Source organism: Clinocottus analis, unplaced genomic scaffold, assembly GCF_023055335.1.
Source record: "Clinocottus analis isolate CAN_PGR_092001 unplaced genomic scaffold, fCliAna1.0.p SCAF_3, whole genome shotgun sequence".
In the NCBI taxonomy this organism is placed as follows: Eukaryota; Metazoa; Chordata; class Actinopteri; order Perciformes; family Cottidae; genus Clinocottus; species Clinocottus analis.
In genome coordinates, this window is record NW_027176042.1 from 13,490,606 (window position 1) to 13,512,365 (window position 21,760).

At 40.0% G+C, this 21,760-nt stretch overlaps 4 protein-coding genes across 6 annotated transcripts; 2 read left to right on the forward strand and 2 right to left on the reverse strand.

The window, feature by feature from the left end:
- Positions 1–966: 966 nt before the first annotated feature.
- On the reverse strand, positions 967–2,825 carry med20 (mediator complex subunit 20). The gene is made up of 4 exons (XM_068593471.1): positions 2,708–2,825; positions 2,273–2,418; positions 1,440–1,693; positions 967–1,354 (listed from the first exon to the last, which is right to left on the reverse strand). The coding sequence occupies exons 1-4, from the start codon at positions 2,719–2,721 to the stop codon at positions 1,133–1,135; spliced, it is 636 nt and encodes a 211-aa protein (XP_068449572.1). The 5' UTR covers positions 2,722–2,825; the 3' UTR covers positions 967–1,132.
- A 144-nt stretch (positions 2,826–2,969) lies between these two features.
- Positions 2,970–7,205, forward strand: bysl (bystin-like). Its single transcript, XM_068594547.1, has 7 exons — positions 2,970–3,361; positions 3,783–3,939; positions 4,072–4,210; positions 4,328–4,461; positions 4,567–4,727; positions 6,308–6,410; positions 6,578–7,205. Exons 1-7 carry the CDS (start codon positions 3,103–3,105, stop codon positions 6,930–6,932), a joined length of 1,308 nt encoding a protein of 435 aa, XP_068450648.1. The 5' UTR covers positions 2,970–3,102; the 3' UTR covers positions 6,933–7,205.
- Positions 7,206–7,906: 701 nt separating this feature from the next.
- On the forward strand, positions 7,907–11,112 carry ccnd3 (cyclin D3). 3 transcript variants are annotated; one of them, XM_068593467.1, is made up of 5 exons: positions 7,907–8,409; positions 8,484–8,699; positions 8,900–9,062; positions 9,883–10,025; positions 10,253–11,112. In XM_068593467.1, exons 1-5 carry the CDS (start codon positions 8,173–8,175, stop codon positions 10,427–10,429), a joined length of 936 nt encoding a protein of 311 aa, XP_068449568.1. In that variant the 5' UTR covers positions 7,907–8,172; the 3' UTR covers positions 10,430–11,112. The 3 variants fall into 3 exon arrangements, with proteins under 3 accessions (XP_068449568.1, XP_068449569.1, XP_068449570.1); XM_068593468.1 differs by having other exon boundaries at positions 10,280–11,112; XM_068593469.1 differs by having other exon boundaries at positions 10,322–11,112.
- nuak2 (NUAK family, SNF1-like kinase, 2) lies at positions 10,933–20,141 on the reverse strand. The gene is made up of 6 exons (XM_068593466.1): positions 19,683–20,141; positions 15,954–16,074; positions 15,329–15,480; positions 14,309–14,374; positions 13,757–14,009; positions 10,933–13,646 (listed from the first exon to the last, which is right to left on the reverse strand). Exons 1-6 carry the CDS (start codon positions 20,043–20,045, stop codon positions 12,598–12,600), a joined length of 2,004 nt encoding a protein of 667 aa, XP_068449567.1. The 5' UTR covers positions 20,046–20,141; the 3' UTR covers positions 10,933–12,597.
- Positions 20,142–21,760: the final 1,619 nt, after the last annotated feature.

Sequence of the window (21,760 nt, forward strand, 5' to 3'; positions counted from 1 at the left end):
TGGCCGCTGACCTCAATGTCCCCGAAAAGCCCCGTGTTGTTAGCCATGTGTCAGCTGGTTTGTGGTAATCTGATCAAATGCATGATAGAATTTGTAACTTTTAGGCACAGTATCAGTCGCATAAGGTGCTGTAGTTGCCATGCAGTCACGTGGAAGGCACACCATCTAGATTTAGGGCCTGATTGATTGTGATTCAAGTTAACACTGGATAAAACTGCATGGTGATAAATACTAATCCTGAACATATTAATAATATATAACATGTATATATAACATATTAATCTGCACAAGTCTGACTACTCTATTGTCTTCAACTATGTTGTCTTAAATTATCTTTTTGTCTATTATCTTACATGTATTTTTTTAATATTTAGTTTATTGTATATAATATGTATACATGTATGACGAGAGCTGCGTGACACCAGAATCTAATTCCATGTATGTGTACACACACATAGCCAATAAAGCTGATTCTGATATTAGGAATATTAAGACTGCTGTCTGCAAAAATATGCATCGTCTTTCCCACAATGTATTCTGACTGCGAAATCAGTTTAATACATTGATATTCACTTTCACGTCCATTATACAGTACTTTGTAGAAGCACAATGGAAGTTTCTGCCAGCGTTTTTTCGTAATTTATTTATACTTTCTTCCATGCAAATCCTTCAACGTTAACGTTATTAGTAACACCTCTGTATTGTGCATAATGATCACTACTGTGTCCAAATAGGCAATTAAAACTGAAAAGATACCTCATCCATGTCTCATATATAATATTTATACAAGTCACAATTATGGGTTGTATTGCTTTCAGCTAACGGTCTCTCTAGAGAAGGTTACAACCCCACCAAGAGGCAATTTATAATGTGTGTGTGTATGATTATAAAATGATAATAATAGATTTGGTCAGTAGTACAAGCTTCTGTTCTCCATTCAGTCTATTTCATACAAGATGCTTTTATCCAATAGGAAAGTTTATTGCAATGTTGAGGCTCCAGAAATAAAAAAATGTATCAACAGAAAACAGACTTTGAAAACCGCCTGAAAAACATGCTGATCCACAGGACCAGAGTTACAGCGACATTAATAAAAACATAAAAAAAAGGTTTCTCCACTGTCATTAGCAACTCAACGCACGTTGCTTCCTGGCATTTGCTGTTTACGAAGTTTGTTGAACAACTCCAAGTACTGAGTCATGGTGTCTACGCAGTCTGAGGGTGCAAAGAGTCCTTCAGGCTTGGCGGCGAACACAGAAGGCAGTTCGGGGACGCTAGGGCCAAGAAAGGATTGCATGAACTCCTTTGTGAGGTTCCAGCAGTCGCCTGGAACTACACAAGGACAGTACTCCACCTGGGGAAACACACAAACCGTCAATGTAGCCACAGTGGGAAAGAGTCATGTTTCCCCTCTCACTAATATTGATTTAATTACCTACCTCTACTGATATCCCTCTGGCACTGGAGCTCATTGTCACAGTACCAACTTTTATCAAGAAGTCACAGTAACGGTATCTAGAACCGCGACACTCCACCTTGTGCCCCTTGGCATTTTGAAAGTGACTTTTTAGCTTCACCATGAGAACATCAAAGTTTGCGTCGGCTATCAGGCAGGGTCCACCTTCAAATAGACCCATGCAGCTCAGGGGAGTTTCAGAGTTGTGCATCATGTATAACAGCTTGGTGGGCTGACCTGTAACAGACAGGCAAGAATGACTGTCAGACTTATCAAGGAAATCCACTTTTTATTTTTTGCAATTTTGAAGTAGTTATAACTAATTGATTTTACTTTGTGAGACTTTTAATTAATATTAAAAACAATACAATATTTGTATTATATTACATATATCTGATGACCTTAGACAGAACTAAAAAATATATTAAAAAACATATAAAACAACTGAAATATGAATATTTTTTTTCATAACAGAACTCACAGACTTACAAATTGATGATTGAAGGTCTTTGAAAGAGTTTGCCAGACAAGGAGGGTCTAAGAACGTCACTATTGAGTGGCATTGTGGGAAATGTAGGATTCAGGGGTTTGTGACGCATTATTATTATGAACTACAAATATATTTATCGTTTTATATCTAGCTCTTGCATTGAAAAAAGTACAATGCACAAAATCCGGCGTCAAATTCCATGTATGTGAAAATGTACATGGCCATTAAAGCTGATTCTGAAATAAGCTAAATGTTCAGAGACAAAATATCAGCACGATTAGGTTAGATCTGATGCTCAAAGGAAAAGGTATACAGTTAAATATTACCGCTGACGTTTCCTGTTGCATGGTATGTCTCACAGTCTACCCAGAAGCTGCCGTGCTTCACAGCACCCAGCTGCTCCAGTTTCCTATGCACGATGTCCACTGTCTGCTGCACGCTCTTCCCCTCTGCCACAGGCACCTGGCACACACTGCAGTACAAAAACAGCGCCACGTGAAGTTAGAAAACACCAGCGCAACCTGACTAAATGAACGAGGAGCCAAGTAAGAGTCTCTTTTTTAGTCATTATGTGCATGTAAGGTTATGAGAGACATCTATTTTGCAGAGCACCGTGTGAATGAACGTAAGCGATGAACCGCTGCCAAGTAACACAAATACATGTGCGATGGGTAAAATATTCAGTATGTACATTAATTAAATAGTTTTCCAAACATTGTTAACATTTTAAATGTAGCTAAAACATAAAATAATCATCTCACCAAGTAACCCCCATTGCTATTTAGCCTCTGAATGTTTCCTTAGTTGTGGGTCGAGTACTTCCGGGTGGAAGGGAAGTCTTCTGCAAGTTAAATACCAATTTATAATTTTTAACAGACACAACATCTGTGACGATTAATAATACTGGGTATTTACAAATCGTCGACAACAAAATAGTTTAATGCCAACCAAAACAGCTAACGAGACTCTACATTTCTTCTAGAGTTTGACGTTACGTCACGTCAACTACGTCATATCCTCTCAGCAATGGACATCCGCACGTGTTGAGAAAGCGACTGTTTACAGTACTTATTACTTCTAGACTTTCGGTAGCGCCATAGCACATGCTAACAAAACACATCGATAGTGAAGCTACATCCTCCGTCAAACTACAGCGATGCCGAAAGTGAAAAAGTCCAGAGGAGGAGGAGAGACGAGCGGAGGAGCGATGGCGCTGGCTGACCAGATCCTGCAGGCGGATACAATGCGAGCCCGAGGCCGGGCGAAAAGCAGGGACACCCGGGAGGAAAACGAGGACAACTACGTCGACGAGCGTCTGTCTCGGAAGATCTTAAAACAGGCACGAATTCAGCAGGATGAGCTTCAGACCGAATATGGCCTGGCACCAGAGAAGAAGACACCAGTCACTGTCCTCGGTAATGTTCGACGTCTCTCCTTCTCCAAACATGAGCCTCGTCCATATTATTGAAAGTCTATGAAGTTGTGTTTTTACATGAAATTCATTGAATTCAGAGATATTTGGACGGAGTCTTTAGTGTCAAGATGTATCTATTCTACCATGTGTACATTTAAGCACACTTGGAATTAATGGGAAAGTTCACATACTTGTGAGTAATTTGTAGTTTTACATGTTCAACATGAATTATACATAAGTAAAATAAACGCCAAATAAATCAGGAATATTTGATCAAATGAAAAACTTGATTGTTGAATATATTTGATAGTGTAGAGCCCCTACAGATGATCAACTTCATCAAGGGACTTCACTTAATGATGGAGTGTGTCTCTCAAACAGTACAGTGTAATCTTATTGACCATCTTGTAATACAATCTTAGGGCCTACCACTCAGGATGCCGACTCCGATGAGGAGTGGCCAGCTCTGGGAAAGGAAGGCGCTTGTGAGGACGATGCTGTGTGTGAAACCGAAGTTGTCGTTGACCCCGATGACGAGAAGGCCATGGAGATGTTCATGAATAAAAACCCTCCAATGAGGCAAGATGAAGCATAACTCTTTATTTTTTTAATTTTGAAACTAGTTTTTTTAGTTTGAATTTGAATCGCCAATAGGAGCTGAATTTGGGCTTTGAATGCTTAGCTGTGTTTTTCTCTTTGTGTTCGTTGTAGACGGACCCTAGCTGATATCATCATGGATAAGATTACAGAGAAGCAGACTGAGGTAGGGACCGTGATGTCGGAGGTGTCCGGGCGTCCGATGCCGCAACTTGACCCAAGAGTAATAGAAGTGTACAAAGGTGTCGGTAAGGTGAGTTATATCAGTTGACTTAAAGTAAAGAACGTGTCCATTTAGTGAATGTTTTAAGTGTAAATATCTCTTAGTAAGCAGTTAAATGATAGTTATTTTTCTATTCTTTTGCTTCAGGTTCTGTCTAAATATCGCAGTGGGAAATTGCCAAAGGCTTTTAAAATCGTCCCAGCACTTTCAAACTGGGAACAGATTCTTTATTTGACTGAGCCTGAGACCTGGACAGCAGCTGCCATGTACCAAGCAACAAGGTGAGTCCCCAGATGGTTTGTTTTGGGCTTTACACTGAGTAGGTTATCTTATTTACTGCAGATATTTCAACAATTAAGAGTTTTTCTCCAATGCCTTTGTTATAGAATCTTCTCATCCAATCTGAAAGAGCGAATGGCTCAGAGGTTTTACAACTTGGTGCTGCTGCCCCGAGTACGGGACGATATTGCAGAGTACAAGAAACTCAACTTTCATCTATACAGCGCTCTAAAGAAGGCCTTGTTCAAACCAGGAGCATGGTTTAAAGGTGAGACAATTTGAATGGATATTTAGTTGTAATTTTCTTTTCTGAGTGCGAGAAGAGATTTACATTAGAGCTGGAACAAGTGTGGAACATTAAATTAAATATATAGTTCTATTTGTCAAGTAAAAATGCCACCATTTTTTGTTCTCCAGCTCCTTAAACATGATAATTTGCTTACTCGTCCTAATTTACAGTAAACTAGGCATCTTGGCTTTTTGAAAAGATAAAACAAGATGTTCGATCAGATGGCTGTAAGATATTGTAATGGATCTTTGAACACGTATATCACAGTTCCTGATGTGTTTGATGTTAATCTCTTGTTTGTTAAGTTTACTCTGGGTTGAATATGTTATTTAGCTGTCCTCTCCGTTTGAAGGTTTCAGGCTTATTTCACCTCTGACCACAACATCCCTTCTGACTCTGAAAAGATTCTTAGTTGACGATACATTTTAAATATGCTTTTTGTAACCTGTTTTAAGCATTTCCCAGTCGTGGGGGGATTCTGATTACCGTCAGATAGATTCAATGTGAAAGTACCGTAAAGCTGCAAAGTGTGTTGACAATTTGACTGAATTTATTACTGCCACTCTTCTAGCTGTTATCAACATTCTACATTTGGATGGTAAACACATTTGTTGATTAGCAAAGGACAAGCTAAAAGTAAAATCTAAAAAGTGTTGAAGTAAAATAGTTACTGATGTGCCTTGCAGATCTGTAAAGTGTAGTCATCACGTTAGGCATTACTAGTTATTGTTCCATTAAACGCCCAGTGAATACTGAGCTACACTCTAGTGACATCTGACCCTTCAAAGTAAAAAGTGGGTAATGTGAATGAGAGAGGATTTTCACAACTTGTTTGAAGAAGTAACGTTTCTTATTTCAGCACTAAATTTATGAATTGAATTCCCAGAACAGGATTAGTTTAGGTTAGTGTCCACAGAGTAAATAACACCATTGCTTCTGGCAGTTTAGAAATGAAAAAACTCAAATTTGAATTGGGTCAAATAATATTTTTAAATGGCTTGCATTCATTTGGCCAATTATTGTTTTTCTTAAATCCTTTGTGAAAACACTGTTTACAAACTCCCCCAGTTTAATACAACATGTCCCCTAAATGTCCCATCACACATATTTAGAAAACACTAGTATAAGACACTATGTGGCAGTGTTGCTCACAAATACACTGAACTGTTTGCTGCACAGTATGAGTGAGATATCTAACCTAACGTTTTCCATAAATTCTTCTATTAGAGTTAATTTAGTTTACTGAATAATTTAAATATGTTATCAATCTAACTAATAACTTGAGTTAATTTGAGTTTTTTTTTTATGTGATCACTGCACTTGGAGGTTCTGAGATTATCATTGTTTTTTAAAAATTGTAGATTTATTAAAATTGAGGTTAAAGAGTCAGTCTGCCAAAGTAGGACTGTAAAAGCTGCCATATATCCTACCTGAACACGGAAGTACCTGAAAAGAAATCAAACATGGATGACCTCACAATGGTCAAAGTCAGTCGTGAAGGTAATTAAATCCATAATTGAATACTCTTTTTGATATATTTTGCCTCTTCTGTCACACAGGTATACTGATTCCTATGTGTGAATCTGGTACATGTACTCTGAGGGAAGCCATCATCATTGGAAGCATACTTACAAAGTGCTCAATCCCTGTCCTCCACTCCAGGTAAAATTTCTTTTTACTGACATACACGCATCTGCAGGCGGATGTCAGCATCTTATTGTTAGATGTAGATTTGAGCCAGCAATCCTTGAATGCTCTAGTTTGTGGGGTGTTGGCAAGATACTTTAGGTTAAGATTGCATTACATACAAAATTGTACTTGTCTTTCAGTGCTGCAATGCTTAAGTTGGCAGAGATGGAGTACAACGGCGCCAACAGCATTTTCCTGCGCCTCTTGCTTGACAAGAAATACGCCCTGCCTTTCCGTGTCCTAGATGCCTTGGTGGCTCACTTCCTGTCTTTCCGCAATGAAAAACGTGTGCTTCCTGTGCTGTGGCATCAGAGTTTACTCACCCTGGCTCAGCGCTACAAGGCTGACCTGGCTTCCGAACAGAAGACGGCACTGCTGGAGCTGCTCAAGATACAATCGCACCCTCCGATCTCTATAGAGATTCGCAGAGAATTGCAAAATTCAGAGTCAAGAGATCTTGAAATTGGGCTCCCTGTTACTGTTGAGATGGACTGAGGAGAACGTCTTTATTCTTCCTAACCCTCGAAAAGACAGTTTCAAAGATGGTATTTTTCAGGAGCCGCAACTCTTTCCCCTATTTGGATAAATTTGCATATTTTAAAATCAGTTGTGATATAGTCGATGAAATTTCACATCAGGAATGTCTTTCCTGCAGTTGCAGTGCAGCAATTGCTTTGCAATACAAAGACTGATATTCGTGTTGGTTTGATTACAGCAATTTTGTTGTTCAAAAAACAACTGAGTCCATTAAAACATGGTCATTGAGAATGTGTTTTTTTTTTCAATTCATTTCTACTATTTATCTTTGTTTCCTTAAATGTTAAGGTGATACACAAGATAGATGGTGAGTTTTACAATAATTAACATTACTTTTCTGGCATCTTCATAGACGGAATACAAATGTATATTCTTGGTAGTTTTTTCCTGGAAATATATTTAGCCTCTCTTATGTCTGTTAATTCAAAAATTTGTTGAATTAGAAAATGTATACTCATTCATTAAACATTTTGAAAGTAATACAACAAACATAGCCTACTAATTTTAAACAAAAGCAAAACAATAAGCAAAAACCGAAAAATGAAAGTCAGTATTTTTAAGGAACCTCTTCTTTATGGGACAGTTCACCCAAATCATAGATCTATATATTTTTCTTCCTAGCACTTTTTTTGATCAATCAGTTTAATGTGAGCTGGCAGATTTTGTATCTATCAGCTGTGAAGATGTCGGCCTTTAGGCTATATTGAGGCTGTATTGAACTCTTAAGTATGCGTAATATCTGACATCTCTCTGGTCAATAGTTACTTATTTAGATCTAGAGTAATTAAACAGAGGTAACAGGAAAAATATGTAAATTTGATTTTCGGGTGAACTGTTCTTTGAATCGTTGTAAATGTAAAATTGACCCTTTAATGTGTTACTGATGCGTTCAAATTTAGCAGGTATTTATTTAGCTAACAAATGTAGTTTTCGTCGGCTGTCAGAAAATAAAGCTGAACTGATTCGGTCTTTTCTGATCCGACAATAGCAAACTAGATTAAGTTTTGATTTATTTTTGATAAACCTGAAAGAAACTGATAAAATTTAGTATGTAAAGAATACATCCGGTCAGCGTAATAGTTTGCTATTTTAAAAGGGACGCGTTTAAAGAGGGTTAGCATTGCTAGCTAACGTTAGCTCACTAACGCTGGTTAAGTGGACGCCATTTCCAACTGCTACTCTTGTTTAACTTCGTCGAATGGATCATTGTGAGGACAGACGGCTTCAAAGTGGACCCAATGACACAAACTCCGGTGATACGGAGACGGATGTGGTTCTCCGGGCGGGCAGCGACCAGCCCGTGACCGGGGACCTGCGGACGCTGCGCAACTTGACGGCCTTAGAGAAGACCAGTCAGGTGGCGCCATACTTTGAAAGAGTCCAGACGGACATCAAGCCGTACATGCGGAAGATCCTGGCCGTGTGGATGTTTCAGGTATGCAGGCCAGTCCAACTGAAAAACATCCGTCATCTAGCTGACTTGAAGTACAACTTGTGGCTGTTTTGTAGGTGTGCGAGGAGCAGAAATGTGAGGAGGAGGTGTTTCCGCTGGCAGTGCACTACCTGGACTGCTACCTGAGTAGGCTTGCTGTGGAAAAGTCCAACCTGCAGCTTTTAGGGGCTGTCTGTATGTTCCTGGCCTCCAAAATGAGAGAGACTGTCCACCTGACTGCCAGCAAGCTTTGCATCTACACAGACAACTCTGTTTCAATCTCAGACCTCCTGGTAACTTTGTTTTATCTTTGCAAAAACTACACATTGTATTGAGGATCAAATGATTGCATCATACCTTAACGTACAACTAAGTTCACTGTTCCCTCAGATGGCAGACATAGCTCTGTTGTAATGGTTTATAATTCAAAGTTTGAACATAAAGGCCTTTTGATGGTTGAGTGTGTTAAATTAAAGGGCCACGTGTGTTGCAGCAGTGGGAGGTGGCAGTGGTTTCCAGGTTGGACTGGTGTCTGGCGTCTGTGGTGTCGTCTGACTTCCTGGAGCCAGTGCTCCACGCTCTCCCCTTCCTTCGGCCCCAGCACCTTCCTATCATGCGCAAGCATGTTCACTCCTATATTGCTCTGGCAGCCACTGGTAAGTTACATAACTGGGTTCTAATATGTTTCTTTCCCAAATAAACACATCAGGACTGGATATGCTTTGGCAACGGATATGCATCATGCAAAAATATATTCTAACATTTTTTCTTGTGTTAAATGATTTCTGTACTCTATTCTGAAGCTTTTTTATTATTCCCGTGCAGTAAAAGAAGCAATTTTATATCCCTTGTTACTGAGCTCTAAACGTAACAGTGAAATTAAATGACTTTCCACAAGGTGAACAATGAACACAAAGCAGCCATAACTATGATTGCAATGTGTCAGCAGTTCATTTTGGAGACAAAGAGCTGAGTTTGTGTAATCCGGTATTGTCCACTGTGAAAGACCTCCGTCCGACCATTTAGCTGGCTGATTTCCCACGAATCTCTGTGGTGCTACCCGAGGCAACAGGTCACAGGGATACCATCAGTTTGTGCTGTTTTAGACAGCACACCATTACAGCCCATGCAATTAATACAATTCCTTGGCTTCCATTATTGTTACTCATTCAAAAAGGTGTCTCAGCATGGATTGAATGTCTGACTCTTTGTCTCAGCGTGTCTCCTGCCTGAAGCAATTAGGATATTCTACCAGCTTATCCTGTTTTGAGAAATGTCTGCTTTTGAGTGCTAGCTTTTGTGTCTGCAATAGTGGAATTGGCTTAATTGTCTACATCGAGTCTTTACTGACATTATCACTGTTGCAATAGGCTACAAGAAGTAAACTGTAAGTGGGCAAGCTTAATTAGGAGATCTGGTACTAGATAAGATTTTTTCCAATATTTTGAGGAAGTGATCTTTGTCTCTTATCGTCAGACTGCAGGTTTTCGGTGTTCTTGCCTTCCACCATTGCATCTGCCAGCGTGAGCATTGCCATGCAGAGGCTAAAGTTAATGGACGCTGCCGTCTCCTCGGATACGGTGATGACGTTTTTGGCCAACCTATTGGTCATTGATCTGGTAGGGGTAATGTTTAACTGCATTTTTTTATTTTATCTCTTTGACTTTGCACTGTTGTCAACATTGACTCGCGGGCATGTTTGTGATAATTTTCAAAGCTCCCTGTTTAAACAGTATTGAGCAAAAGAACAAACAGTCAGACGTACGTTTAGAAGAGCAACCATGCACATAATTGAGTCCCACTGATGAATTTATGGTTGTTTTCCCCTTAATCTGACCCTGAACAGAACTCTGTCCTCCTCTGCTATGACCAGTTAGGGAATGTGTTGGACCTCAGCCTGCCCTCTTCTTTCCAGGCCAGTGTTTGCAGATCAGGAGCACACAGGTCAGAGACCAGCTACACCCCTGCCGACGTTCAGGATGTTGAATTGACACCAGTGACATCTAAAAACACTCCTTACTGACATTAATGGCTAAACTGTAAATTGACAGCCGTTGAACAATGCCTTGCTCTTGGCAAATTAATTATTTGGGAGATCCCTCCGCGACATGCAAAAAGCCATTACAAACTGAGATTTGTTTTAAATATCCATCCTGTTGCTGCTCGTTGTAAAGTGTTATGCTTGGCAGCTTTAAAAGATAGGATATAATACATTAACTTTTGATATTGACAGTTGAATAGCACTAGATCCCATTTGCAATTTTTTGCACATTTTAAATGTTATATATTCTATTCATATGTATTGAGATAAATATATCTATATAGATATACCTGTATAAAAAAATCAATTATCTGGATTCCTTACATCATTTAAAATGGCTTTATCTGAACAGTTCTGATATGTTTGAATATACATTTTTGCATATTTAACACTTTACTGAATTCCCTGGCTTTAAACCAGTACCGTTAAAAGACATGACATTTGTATGTAGGTCATTAACAACATTAGCCAGCATTTAAGTTCTGTATTTTTTTTTATTTTTTATTTTCTTAGCCTGGTCATAACAGCATGGAAGATAACAATATGCCCTGTAACTTCAGCAAACATGATTTTTGTTGATGTTGCAGAAAAAAAAACATGAACACAGCCTGAAGTGATGAAATGCATTTCATATTGTACAAAAAAAATGAAATTCTACAATTTTACACCGCATCCTGTCATACTTGAATAATAAATTGTTTGCGACAGATTAGAAATTAATGACAAAACATTCAGTTGACATCGGCCTATTCTTCTTCTTTTGGTTTACTTTTGTCCATTTTTTAAAAATTCCTGATGAGCCCTATAATGTGGCAAGACCCCACAAACACCACAAGTAACTGTTTTTTGCAATTCCAGTTTTTTAACACCAGCATGGTTTTGCAGCCTTGGAACACCTTGTGCAACTTTCATTACAAGAACTCAAAACTTGATGACTGGTGTGGTTTGGATAGTCTGATGAAATGGCTTGATGTTCTACTTTAACGCCATCGTGACAATCCAATTAAGTAACTTCAGTGTGCAGCATGGCATTTCATAAAGCAGGAGTAAGAACTGGATAGCTTGTAAAACTTAATGATCATCATCGTCGTCTTTAGCATGTATGATTCTACTTTCAAACTTTTTAACTATTTAAATTTAGGTATGTCGTTTAAGGTCACCAGGTGCATTGTTCGCTTTCAAACGCACCTCACCGGTTTCCAAATTTGAATTTGTGACCTTCAAAAAGGCCTAATGAGCTCCACCTTTCCAGTGACACTGCCACCTGCACCTGTCCATGTGGATTAGTGCAGGCTGGAAAGCAAAATCAGGTTCTACTGGTTACGCTCGATGTGTCATATGTCAAGATCATTATTCAAGTCATTATCCAAACGAAGAATGAGTCATTTCAAGTGAAACAAAAATAAAACAAACAAAGAAACATTCTCTTGGCACTTTTTGCTGTTTTAAATATTAGAAAACGTACTCTTTGGTATCTGTGAAATGTCATTTTCCCCGACATCCTGAAGCACAATAAAAAGCGTAGTATACCTATACTAACATTTAACCTGTGCATTGTTACTTTTTTCCTAGATAAATATGAGACAGATGATCCGCTTCCGCACTGCTAGAATCTTAAAGAGCTGTTAAGTCATAAACACTTTATCAAACTGTCTGGTCGACAATAAAAGACACCAACTTCATGGCTATAAAGCCATGTTCAAACAACAGTCCTATTGGGACTGTAAATGTCAGTTTAGTTTATTGCCACTGAGCAATACGTTCAACAAACTTTACTTTGACATTGAAGACCAGAGTTTTGGTTTCAGGTTGACTTTAGATAATAAGCTTGCGTTAAATGAAGAGCTCCTATTGACCAACAGCAGCTATCTCTTCCTGAGGATCTTTGAAATGGACATTTTAAAACTACTGCATCATTTTTGTAAAAGACTGCAGTTTATTTTTAGCCCGTTAAACTGAAATTCAAATTATTCTTAGAGACATTTATCACCTAAAATACAATCTTGTAAAACAAGAAGCCTCCTGCTTTTTTGGTACTGTGCAGTTTCTTAAGTTCACCAAACTTATTATCACAACAGTGTGCTGGTTGTGTCACTTAATGCACTTTGGCAACATGTCTTCAGTTTGTGTCCTTCACCAATCGCAGGTCTTCAGCTTGCTGCAGAGCCTCTTATGACCATGGCCTGTTTGTAAGCCTCCGTTACATTATCACAGTCTGTGATAGAAAAGGAACTGTCAGCCACCCCTGACCTGTAGCAGTTCCAGGGCCTCAGCAGCCCATCCCCAAGGATCCCGCCTTCTGTGATGTCCAGCAGGTTGTCAGCAGACACGCTTCCTCTCATGCTAGACTTGACTGTTTTATCTATTTGTGCTGGAGGTCCTACATGGTCTGGCAGATCCAGCTGGTCAAAGGACTCGGAAGACAGAATACTGTCCTCGCTGATGGCCCCGCTCGGTCTTGGCCTGACGCCGCCGCAGGGTAAAGAAGCTGCCAGCTGGTCCAGAGAGCCAAACTCCTGCAGCCGACCTGAAGAGAACTTTCCATTGCGCTTCAAGATGCCTTTCCTATGAGTTGGTGCAGAAGGGCACTCTGTAGTTTGTGGAGCCCAGCCAGAGTCACTGTTTTCGGGAGAGGAGGAGTAGTACCCCGACTCCTGCTCTGATCGCTTCTTCAGGATACCTTTGCGAGGCAACAGAGCATCTGAAGGTGCGTTAGATGGTGCAGGCAAACCCAAAATGTTGTGTTGCTCCACTAAACCCACAGCAGGGACTTCACTCATTGCCTTGTGTTTCACACTGTTGCGTCTCTTCAAAATCCCTTTTGAGGGCCGACCGTCAGTGCTTACTTCATGACTGGTTTGGGAGACGTTATTTTCCTTTTGTGACCTTCGCAGGGACCGCTGCCGGACTACATCCCCTCCACCGCCCTGTGAGCGGAGCAGGCAGCGCACCTTGGAGCCGTTCTCCAGTAAAGGCCTTGATGTACGGCGCAGCCAACTACCAACAAGGGCCAGCCCGGCAGGATATGATGTTGATGGAGAGGCTGGTGGAGTTGTCTGCTCCACAGGAATGCTCTTCGTCTCAACCAGTAATGGCTGCTGGTAGCCCCAGTTGAGCCACCAGTGTCCTGCAATCTCCTCTATTGTGGCTCTGCGCTCTGGATTTACCATCAGCATCCAACGGATAAGCCCACATGCATCTGAGAGTGAGAGAAATAAAGACACAAACAGGATAACATTTACGCTTTTGCCAAACTAAATATATATATCAAAATAATATGTCAGAGAATAGTTGAGCTGAAAGACTCACCAGAGGGGTTGATGGGTTTACGATAGTTTCCAGTGCTTATCTGTTGGACCAATGCCTTGTGGTTGTTTCCATCAAATGGCATCGTACCATGAACCATAGTGTACAACAGCACACCAAGAGACCAAGTGTCCACCTCTGGCCCGCGGTATGGCCGTCCATTGACGATCTCTGGGGAAGCATACAGAGGGCTTCCACAGAAGGTTTGAAGTAACTCGTCACCATGAAAGAGGTTTGACAGCCCAAAGTCTGCGATCTGCAAGAACAACAAGTGGAAGTCAAGCTGAGCAACATTCAGATCTGCTGTATCATCAGATTACTGCAGAGAAGCAATAACCTCTGCAAAGATTCCTATATGCATCACTAAGTCCAGATTAGTCATAACCCATACGACTGTTATTTTAAAGATTGCAAGAAGCAATGTAATCATACATTACTTTTACAACCACCGTCTGCTTCCAATCATTATCCAAACCATACAAATATCAAATACCCTAAAACTCCAGACTTTATGCCAAAGAGCTGTGTGTGCGTGTACATGTTCCATATGCATACCTTCACATTGCCGTTGCCATCTAGTAAAATATTTTCCAGTTTCAGGTCCCGGTGCACTATTCCATTCTGACGGGGGTAAAACAATATGTGCTATTAAGCATAACAATTACACTTTACACCATTATGCATCAGTTTCCTGGAGGTAGTCTATATTTATCTATTATATAAAAGGATTAGTCTTTACTGGGTCAGAACACATTCTTTTACGAGTGCAGTTTTTTTCTAGTACGTCAGCTATGCCTCATTGTCCTCCTCTCTGTAGGGGGGCATGCCTTTGACCCGAGCAGTTTGAATGCGTTTTCAAACATGCAGGTTGACTATTACGTATTGGCACCACTTGGAGCAGTGGATACATTGATTGTAGGTTGTGTTATTTAGCATTCATTTATTGTAACGATGTAGTCAAGAAGCCATTGCGTTCAGTTCTTTAGAATTCTTCACTGCACCATACATAACCAATTTTTAAAGTGTTTCGATTGCCTCTTCCTGACTGCTGTCAACGTGGAAAATTAAATATTTAACGAGCATTAAAAGCATTAAAAAAAACAAACAGATGGTTAACACAGAATATGGCAGGGCAAGTCCCTCTGTAAATACAGCCCAGCAAACATTTTTAAAGGCGCTGCATTGTGCTGAACAGCAACACTAAAACAGTGTGCTATAAATGTTTGTAATTACACAGCAACAACTGAGTGTGTGTGTATCCTTCTATTCCATCACACCCTCATTAAAAGTGTGCGTTTATTGGGACGGCTGGCCTTTAGCCCCGACGCTAGCTCTCTACAGACCAACTGTTCAGAGCAGCAGGCTCACAGTGAATAATGCCCATTATGTAACTTTTGGGGTGCCAGCACTCTGGGAAAACAACGAGCGGAGCAGCTAGTATGAGTTGAGATCTGCGTCATTAGCCCTGACGTAGCAGCCATGAGTAAATGGGGCTGAGATACTCTACCATAGCTACAAAAAAAACAACCTTATGTCTTCTGTATGATGCCGTTGGATTGAGAGAGACTGCCTTACCTGGTGGCAGTAGTGCACAGCTGATACAATTTGTCTGAAGAAGTGCCTGGCCTCCCGTTCAGAGATGTTCTTCTTGTCACAGATGTAGTCGTACAGGTCCCCTCGGCTGGCGTACTCCATCACAATCACAATTTTGTCCTTGTTCTCGAATACTGCAAGACCAAAAAAGACATGACAACTTTTATTAAAAGGTTTTATATCCAACTAATCACCCAGAAAGAACTAAATTAGATCAGCTCTACTGTGCCTGCATGAAAACCGATTATATTATCGTCCTGTGTTCACGCAGATTAGATTAGGATAAACAGGGCCCCATGATGACCGTATTGCAAACATGCACTGAGGTGGATAAACACTGATGACCATCTCATCAGGCGTGAGGGACACTGGAAGACACAAGGCCCTGCACATTTTCGGGGTATGACAGGCCGTCAGAGCTTATGTAACATAACATCGTTTTTCAGCACAAAAGACTTGCGTGACCAAAATATGAATCGCCAAACAGAGGCCGATTGAGCGTTGTCTCTTTCCAGGTACCACTTTTCACTTTGCATGTCGGCGATTATGTCAGCTCTGAAAGGCGAACGACAAAAGTAAACACAAACAGACATTTTGAATACTGTACCTTCATATATGGTGATGATGTGCGGATGGCAGAGTGAGGACATGATCTCAATTTCTCTGCGAATATGAACCAGGTCTTGCTCATCCTTTATCTTTTCCTTTCTAATCGACTTTATGGCAACCTAAAAACAAAAGAAGGTTGACTTAATTCTTTTGTAAAGTGCGCTTAGAGACTTATCAAAAGAAGCTTGACAGTTGTGAGCAGAGTCAAATAGTTACTTTAAAGCAAGAAGGTAAGCTTAATGAACAGCAGTTGCTTCAGTGATAATTGCAGGACAATGGTAAATATTGAAACGCACTGGAACAGGAGAACCGGTTGAGATAAGTCTTTAAAAGTCAGTTAACCGACTCTTGTAATGTCAGTTATTTTCCCAGTTTGCCAACATTAGCTACCATAAGCCCTGGTTATACAAGACCAAGCGAGGCGGCAGCAAAGAAACCACTGAGTGTATTAAAATGTGCACGGGGCGGAGGGCGCGGGGGGGTACGACTTGTGATGAAACTTTTAATTTGAAAGAAAAATGTGTTAATCGTTTCAAGAGTTAAATAATCGTTCTATTGACAACACATTAATGACCAATAAATTAATATACTATATTATGTCTATTTAGCAGAACAAGTGAACAAAAAAAACAACCGAACATTAATAAGAATGTCCTTTCCTCTGACGTTTGTCTCATTGTGAGAGTAACAATGGGCAGTGAAGCGAACACTCTGCCATGTTGTTTCTAGCTGGTCAGAGGCATCGCCAGGTCAAGTATTGTCTGCTGTAAAGAAATCCGTTGGCTGCCGTTATGTCTGTGAGACCTGAGCAATAAGGAAATTGAAATATGAATACTATCTGTTGGGGACTTTTCACATACAAGCGTCGGACCAGTCTGAATACATGTCTTTATGTTCTGTTCGTCTATATGAAGCTCAGATGCCTGAGATTCCTCTGTGCACAGAGTGCGTCATCAGTCAACCCCAAGTTGAAGGGTGCTATGAGGCACCCGATAGCATTAGCTGGTGGGGTGTCTTCGTCTCTACTCCTCTCTAACCCTCAAGGCTACAGACACAGGGGAAGTGAGTAAAGCGGCGGGTTGTCATATCAGTTTCAACACACAACTGTCTCCCGTCATGAGTCACTGTCTGGCCTCTATGCTCCTCCGGGTCAACACTGCATTCACACTACACGGATTGATTCCGGGAACTGTGGCTTTCTGCGTTCGTTTGCATAGCTGTCAGATGGGCTGAACTCTCACTCGTAATGAGTTCACACCCCTGTGAGCTATCTGCTGGTGTGTGTAAAGCCTTTTTACTCAGTTTGTTCCACGCAATAGGCACCGAGGTTGAAATATCTGATATTTAACCTCAAGTTCCCCTTCAGGTGTTAATGTTTCATTGCCATCTGAAACACCAGACTTACATGGGACCCCTTTTGAGTGAAAAGCAAAAGTGGTGCGATGGAATAGTCTACACGCGACTTGACATTCCACAAAAACACAATATACCTTAAATGACCAAACATGTCAATATTGTTAACCTAAATGACCAAACAACATTAGGTTAGCCAACTTATTCATAACCGCATGAAAACTACTAGCTAGCTTTGAAACACTTATTCATTAAATACGAATGTATTCATTGTATTGATTAGCAGTTCTGTTTGTTTATGAAAGTTATACATTTTTTATGCTACAGTGACTTCTTATTAGTTCTTCTTAGTTGATTGCTTTTGACTCGGTCGACCCTTCAGTCAATGTGCTGAAACCAGCCTCCTAATGGGACTGTAATCAAACCTATGCATAATGAGAACAGCTGTGGTGCCACAACGCATGCAAGATGAAGCCATCCTTTGTGTTGGGTCACTCCCTGTGTCAGGTGACACATCTTTGTCCATTGTGTTGTCAATACCAACAGGCAGGTAGTTTCCATTGTATGCTCACTGCTGTTTGAGCTAAACTGAATTAAATACATACATTTGAAAAAATCTGTTTTTACATTTGAACATGGGTTTAAGGCACCATGAAGATGCCTGCAGGAATGAATTCAGACACCAATGCATACTCTTTAAAACGCCAAGTGTCACGTCAGACAGTGTCGGAGCAGAAATGGGTGTGTGGACAACAAGGCTGAACTTGTTTACTGCAGGTACAGAAGGGGAATTCCTGAATAACTTCCTTGACTTCCACTGTGTTATGACTTTCACTCATAACATCTATGATCTTTTAAAGCATTTCTGGTAAACATGGCATGGCAGTTGAGCCAGACTTACTGACAAAAAGGGAGTTCACTACTAGACCAAGTATCTGTGTTTATGTTTTCTGATGAATCACTATTTCTGAAGGAATCTATACCTGCATACAAACACCTGCACTACATCTACACAAAATGCAGTTCTACTCCAAGTGTGGGTTTTGTTTTTGACAACTGGCCTTTAGTGTATTGGTTAAATGTTGAATAAATTACATTATCGAAACAAGCAAAAAGCAGAAACATCTAGGCGGTGGAGAACACAGTTTGTAAAATGTGGACAAACATACACTCAGTTGTTAGTTTAGTAGGTGTACAACTTTGCAAACGGAATAAAGTCTAATGCAAGAGCCCTGCAGTTAACCTTTGTGAAGGTTATATGGTTTGTATCGCTTTTGTTAAAACTGTTTTAGAAAGTTGTTGATTCAACTTTATGGCCATTTTATAGGCTGTAGATTGTGGAGCAGTTAAATGGTATTGCATTACTTTCGATTTTTAGTCTATCAGCATTCATATAAACTGGTAAATAATCCATTTGCGGACATTTCATTTAGAATATAAACTACTAAAGGCATTGCCATTTGATCGTAAAATCATGTGCTCCTATTAAAATAGTTATCTCTGTCAAGCCTGTTAGTTGAGATACTGCACATTTTCATTTTAGGTCACAAGGAATCCACCTGAAAGGCCAGTGCGGTATCCCCCCTCCACCAAATTTAGACAGTAACCTAACTTTCCGGTTTTAAACTTCCTGCTGGGATAAAGTCCCTCAGTCTTTCCAAGGAAACACCTCTGCACACAATATTTTAAGCCAATAGGAGGAGACTTCGTAAAAAAGTCTTGTGTAAAGACTTACAGGAATCAATTTTAGCTTCAGTCTTTATAAAAGGATATTACATAAGTATTAATACTCTTGGATCGATAAACACATTCTTCATAGAAAAAGTTTCATCATAAGTGGGGAAAAACATAATTAGATACAGTAAGTGCTATATTTAAATTTAGTTTACAGAGAAGACTGCACTTTCCAACCCCGTCAGCAAACAAAGTGATACACCAATCTGAGACGGGTGGTGAGAATAAAATGCAATTCACAATAATTTAAAACAGTTTATTCAGTTATTTAACCAACTGCACAGACTGGACGTGATGTTCAGAAGACACACAAAGATAAGAGCAACCTAAAACAAACAGTGAACGTCTTCTGCTTAGTCAACTGATACACCAGCAACAGACACACTAACCTATTTTTACAATTTAGTAATTTAGGTTTATTAATTTCTTACAGAGACACACATGTGAGGCCAATCCTGAGAGGTAAGTGGCTCCGAATTAAAACCCGTATGTGGACTACCTGTGTGCAGACGGTCTCCTAAAAATAGCTCTCTATCTCTAAACAACAGGTGGCCGGTAGGTAGAGCCAACACAGATGTGGACACAGTTAATCGAGGCTCACAAATATAACGTGATAAAGGATTTTAGTATCGGTCCTTACCAGTCGGCCGGACCTTTCCTTGGCCTTCTTCACCTTGCCGTAGGTTCCTTTCCCGAGGGTCTCCAGGAACTCGTATCGGTGCTTCAGGTTGTGTTTGTGGTAGTGTCTCTTCACGGCTTGTCTTTTCACGGTCACCTGAGACGGAGCTTTCCCGACGGGAGGATTTTCTCCCGGTGAAACTGCCCCGGCAGACGGCCGTCGGTTTAACGAAAGACGGGAAACATTCACGCTCTGCATCCTCACACGACGTTGTTGTCCTTTTTGGCGTATTTTCTCACGCAGATAAAGTGCATTCCTCTGCGCGGAGCTCCGTTGCTGTTGGAGCAAAGTTGCTCCCAAAATGTGCTCAGATGCAATTGACATAAAAGTGTAAATATGAGCTGACTCCGGCTGTCTTACTACAACTAGTCGTTCAAGACAGAGAGCTAACGCGTGTCTATCTCCTCAGTTTTGCTGAGACCTTCCAGCAGCAGGTACACAACAGCCACACTCACAACTCAGCCAGCGGCCGGACACGTCAAGTAGTGGAGGGGGCGTGTCAGGTGCACAGAAGAGCGCTTGATTTGTGACACGAGACGGCGCCGTAAAGTGTAAGCCCATAATGGATTGAGATAATTAAGTTGTATTGTTACTTTCTTGTTGATGTTTGACCGTACTATAAGGTCATTGGTGTTTAGTAGTTGGTCAGCAAAGTTAGAACACATGATGCAGATCTCAGCTTTTGTTTTGTGTGACTGTTGGTAGAATCGGTGTGCACTGGTACTTACAACAAGCGCACCACAAAATGAAGTGTGGGGCAGATGTATTTTCTACAGCTTTGCAATATGTAGCCTAAAGATGTAATGTCATTTGGTAGTCTACACTAATGTACGACATTTAGATATGAGAGGTACTTGTACTTTACTTGAGTATGTCTATTTTTACTTGTACTCCAGGACAATTCAGAGGGAAATACAACTTTTTACTTCACTATTTTCATTTAACAGCTATAGTCACTTCAGGGTAATTTGACTTACAAAACGTATAAGCTTATATTATTTAAAGGAACAAATACATATAAAACAAATACATACAAAATCAAATTACCCCAAAGTAGTCTTATTTAAAAAATAAAACTTGCCCCACCATAATCAACTTTTCTAGCATGCTATTTACACATCAATAAATCCATCAGCGCTAACAATGAAATATATCACAGTATACCATTTTCAATCCATTGGTGTTGTGAATATTTTTTTTTTACCCGTGATACAATACGTTTTGCATGCTGCTGAGATGAATGCTATCAAGTTTTTGATTATTTTTATTTTTACACTGTGAATTAATTTACATAATAATAACAATTATGATGAACAGTTGACCCACATTATTTAATTACTCAGGCCTTTTTCCTCAATTATCTACTTGAAGAAAATACTGATTCATGAGCTGGAGCTACCTTTTTCAACCTAACCTAGTTATCTACCTCATTAAAAGCAACTGGAATAACAACAAAACAGTTGCATGCAATGTCAGAAAGGTCATTGGTGTCATCATGTGAAAGTACTTCAAACTAGATAACTATTATATAATTGTAATTTAGTTTATACAGACAACCAACTCCCTATTAACAAACATAGCATTATCCACATGTTTGTCGTCGGTGAGAATAAAAGGCTTGGATTATTTTATGGCCTATATGGGTTGCAGAGAAAAAGCATTTAAAATTCTAGCTGGATCTAGAATATGTCTTTGGGTTTTTAACCATTTGTCCAATTCGACCTAAATAGGCAGAGAGAAATACATTTTTAGAAAAGAGCATTATTAGTTTCAATACAAATTTAGGCCACTAGAGACCAGCAGGCATTCACCAATCAGTCACTATATGTGGACTGGCAGAAATCCTGAAAAAGCCAGTGTTTCTGTTCCAAGTGGAGCTTTGAACTGCATACTAATAATGAGCAAATTCTAGTGTGTTCAGCAATTAATATCCGAGGTGGACTGTAATATTAGTTCAGACTCAGCCAGTGAGTGTTTCTTGGTTAGGACAGGATGAGCAGACGCAATAGTTGACGGCTGAAATGAAATTGAACCTGCAG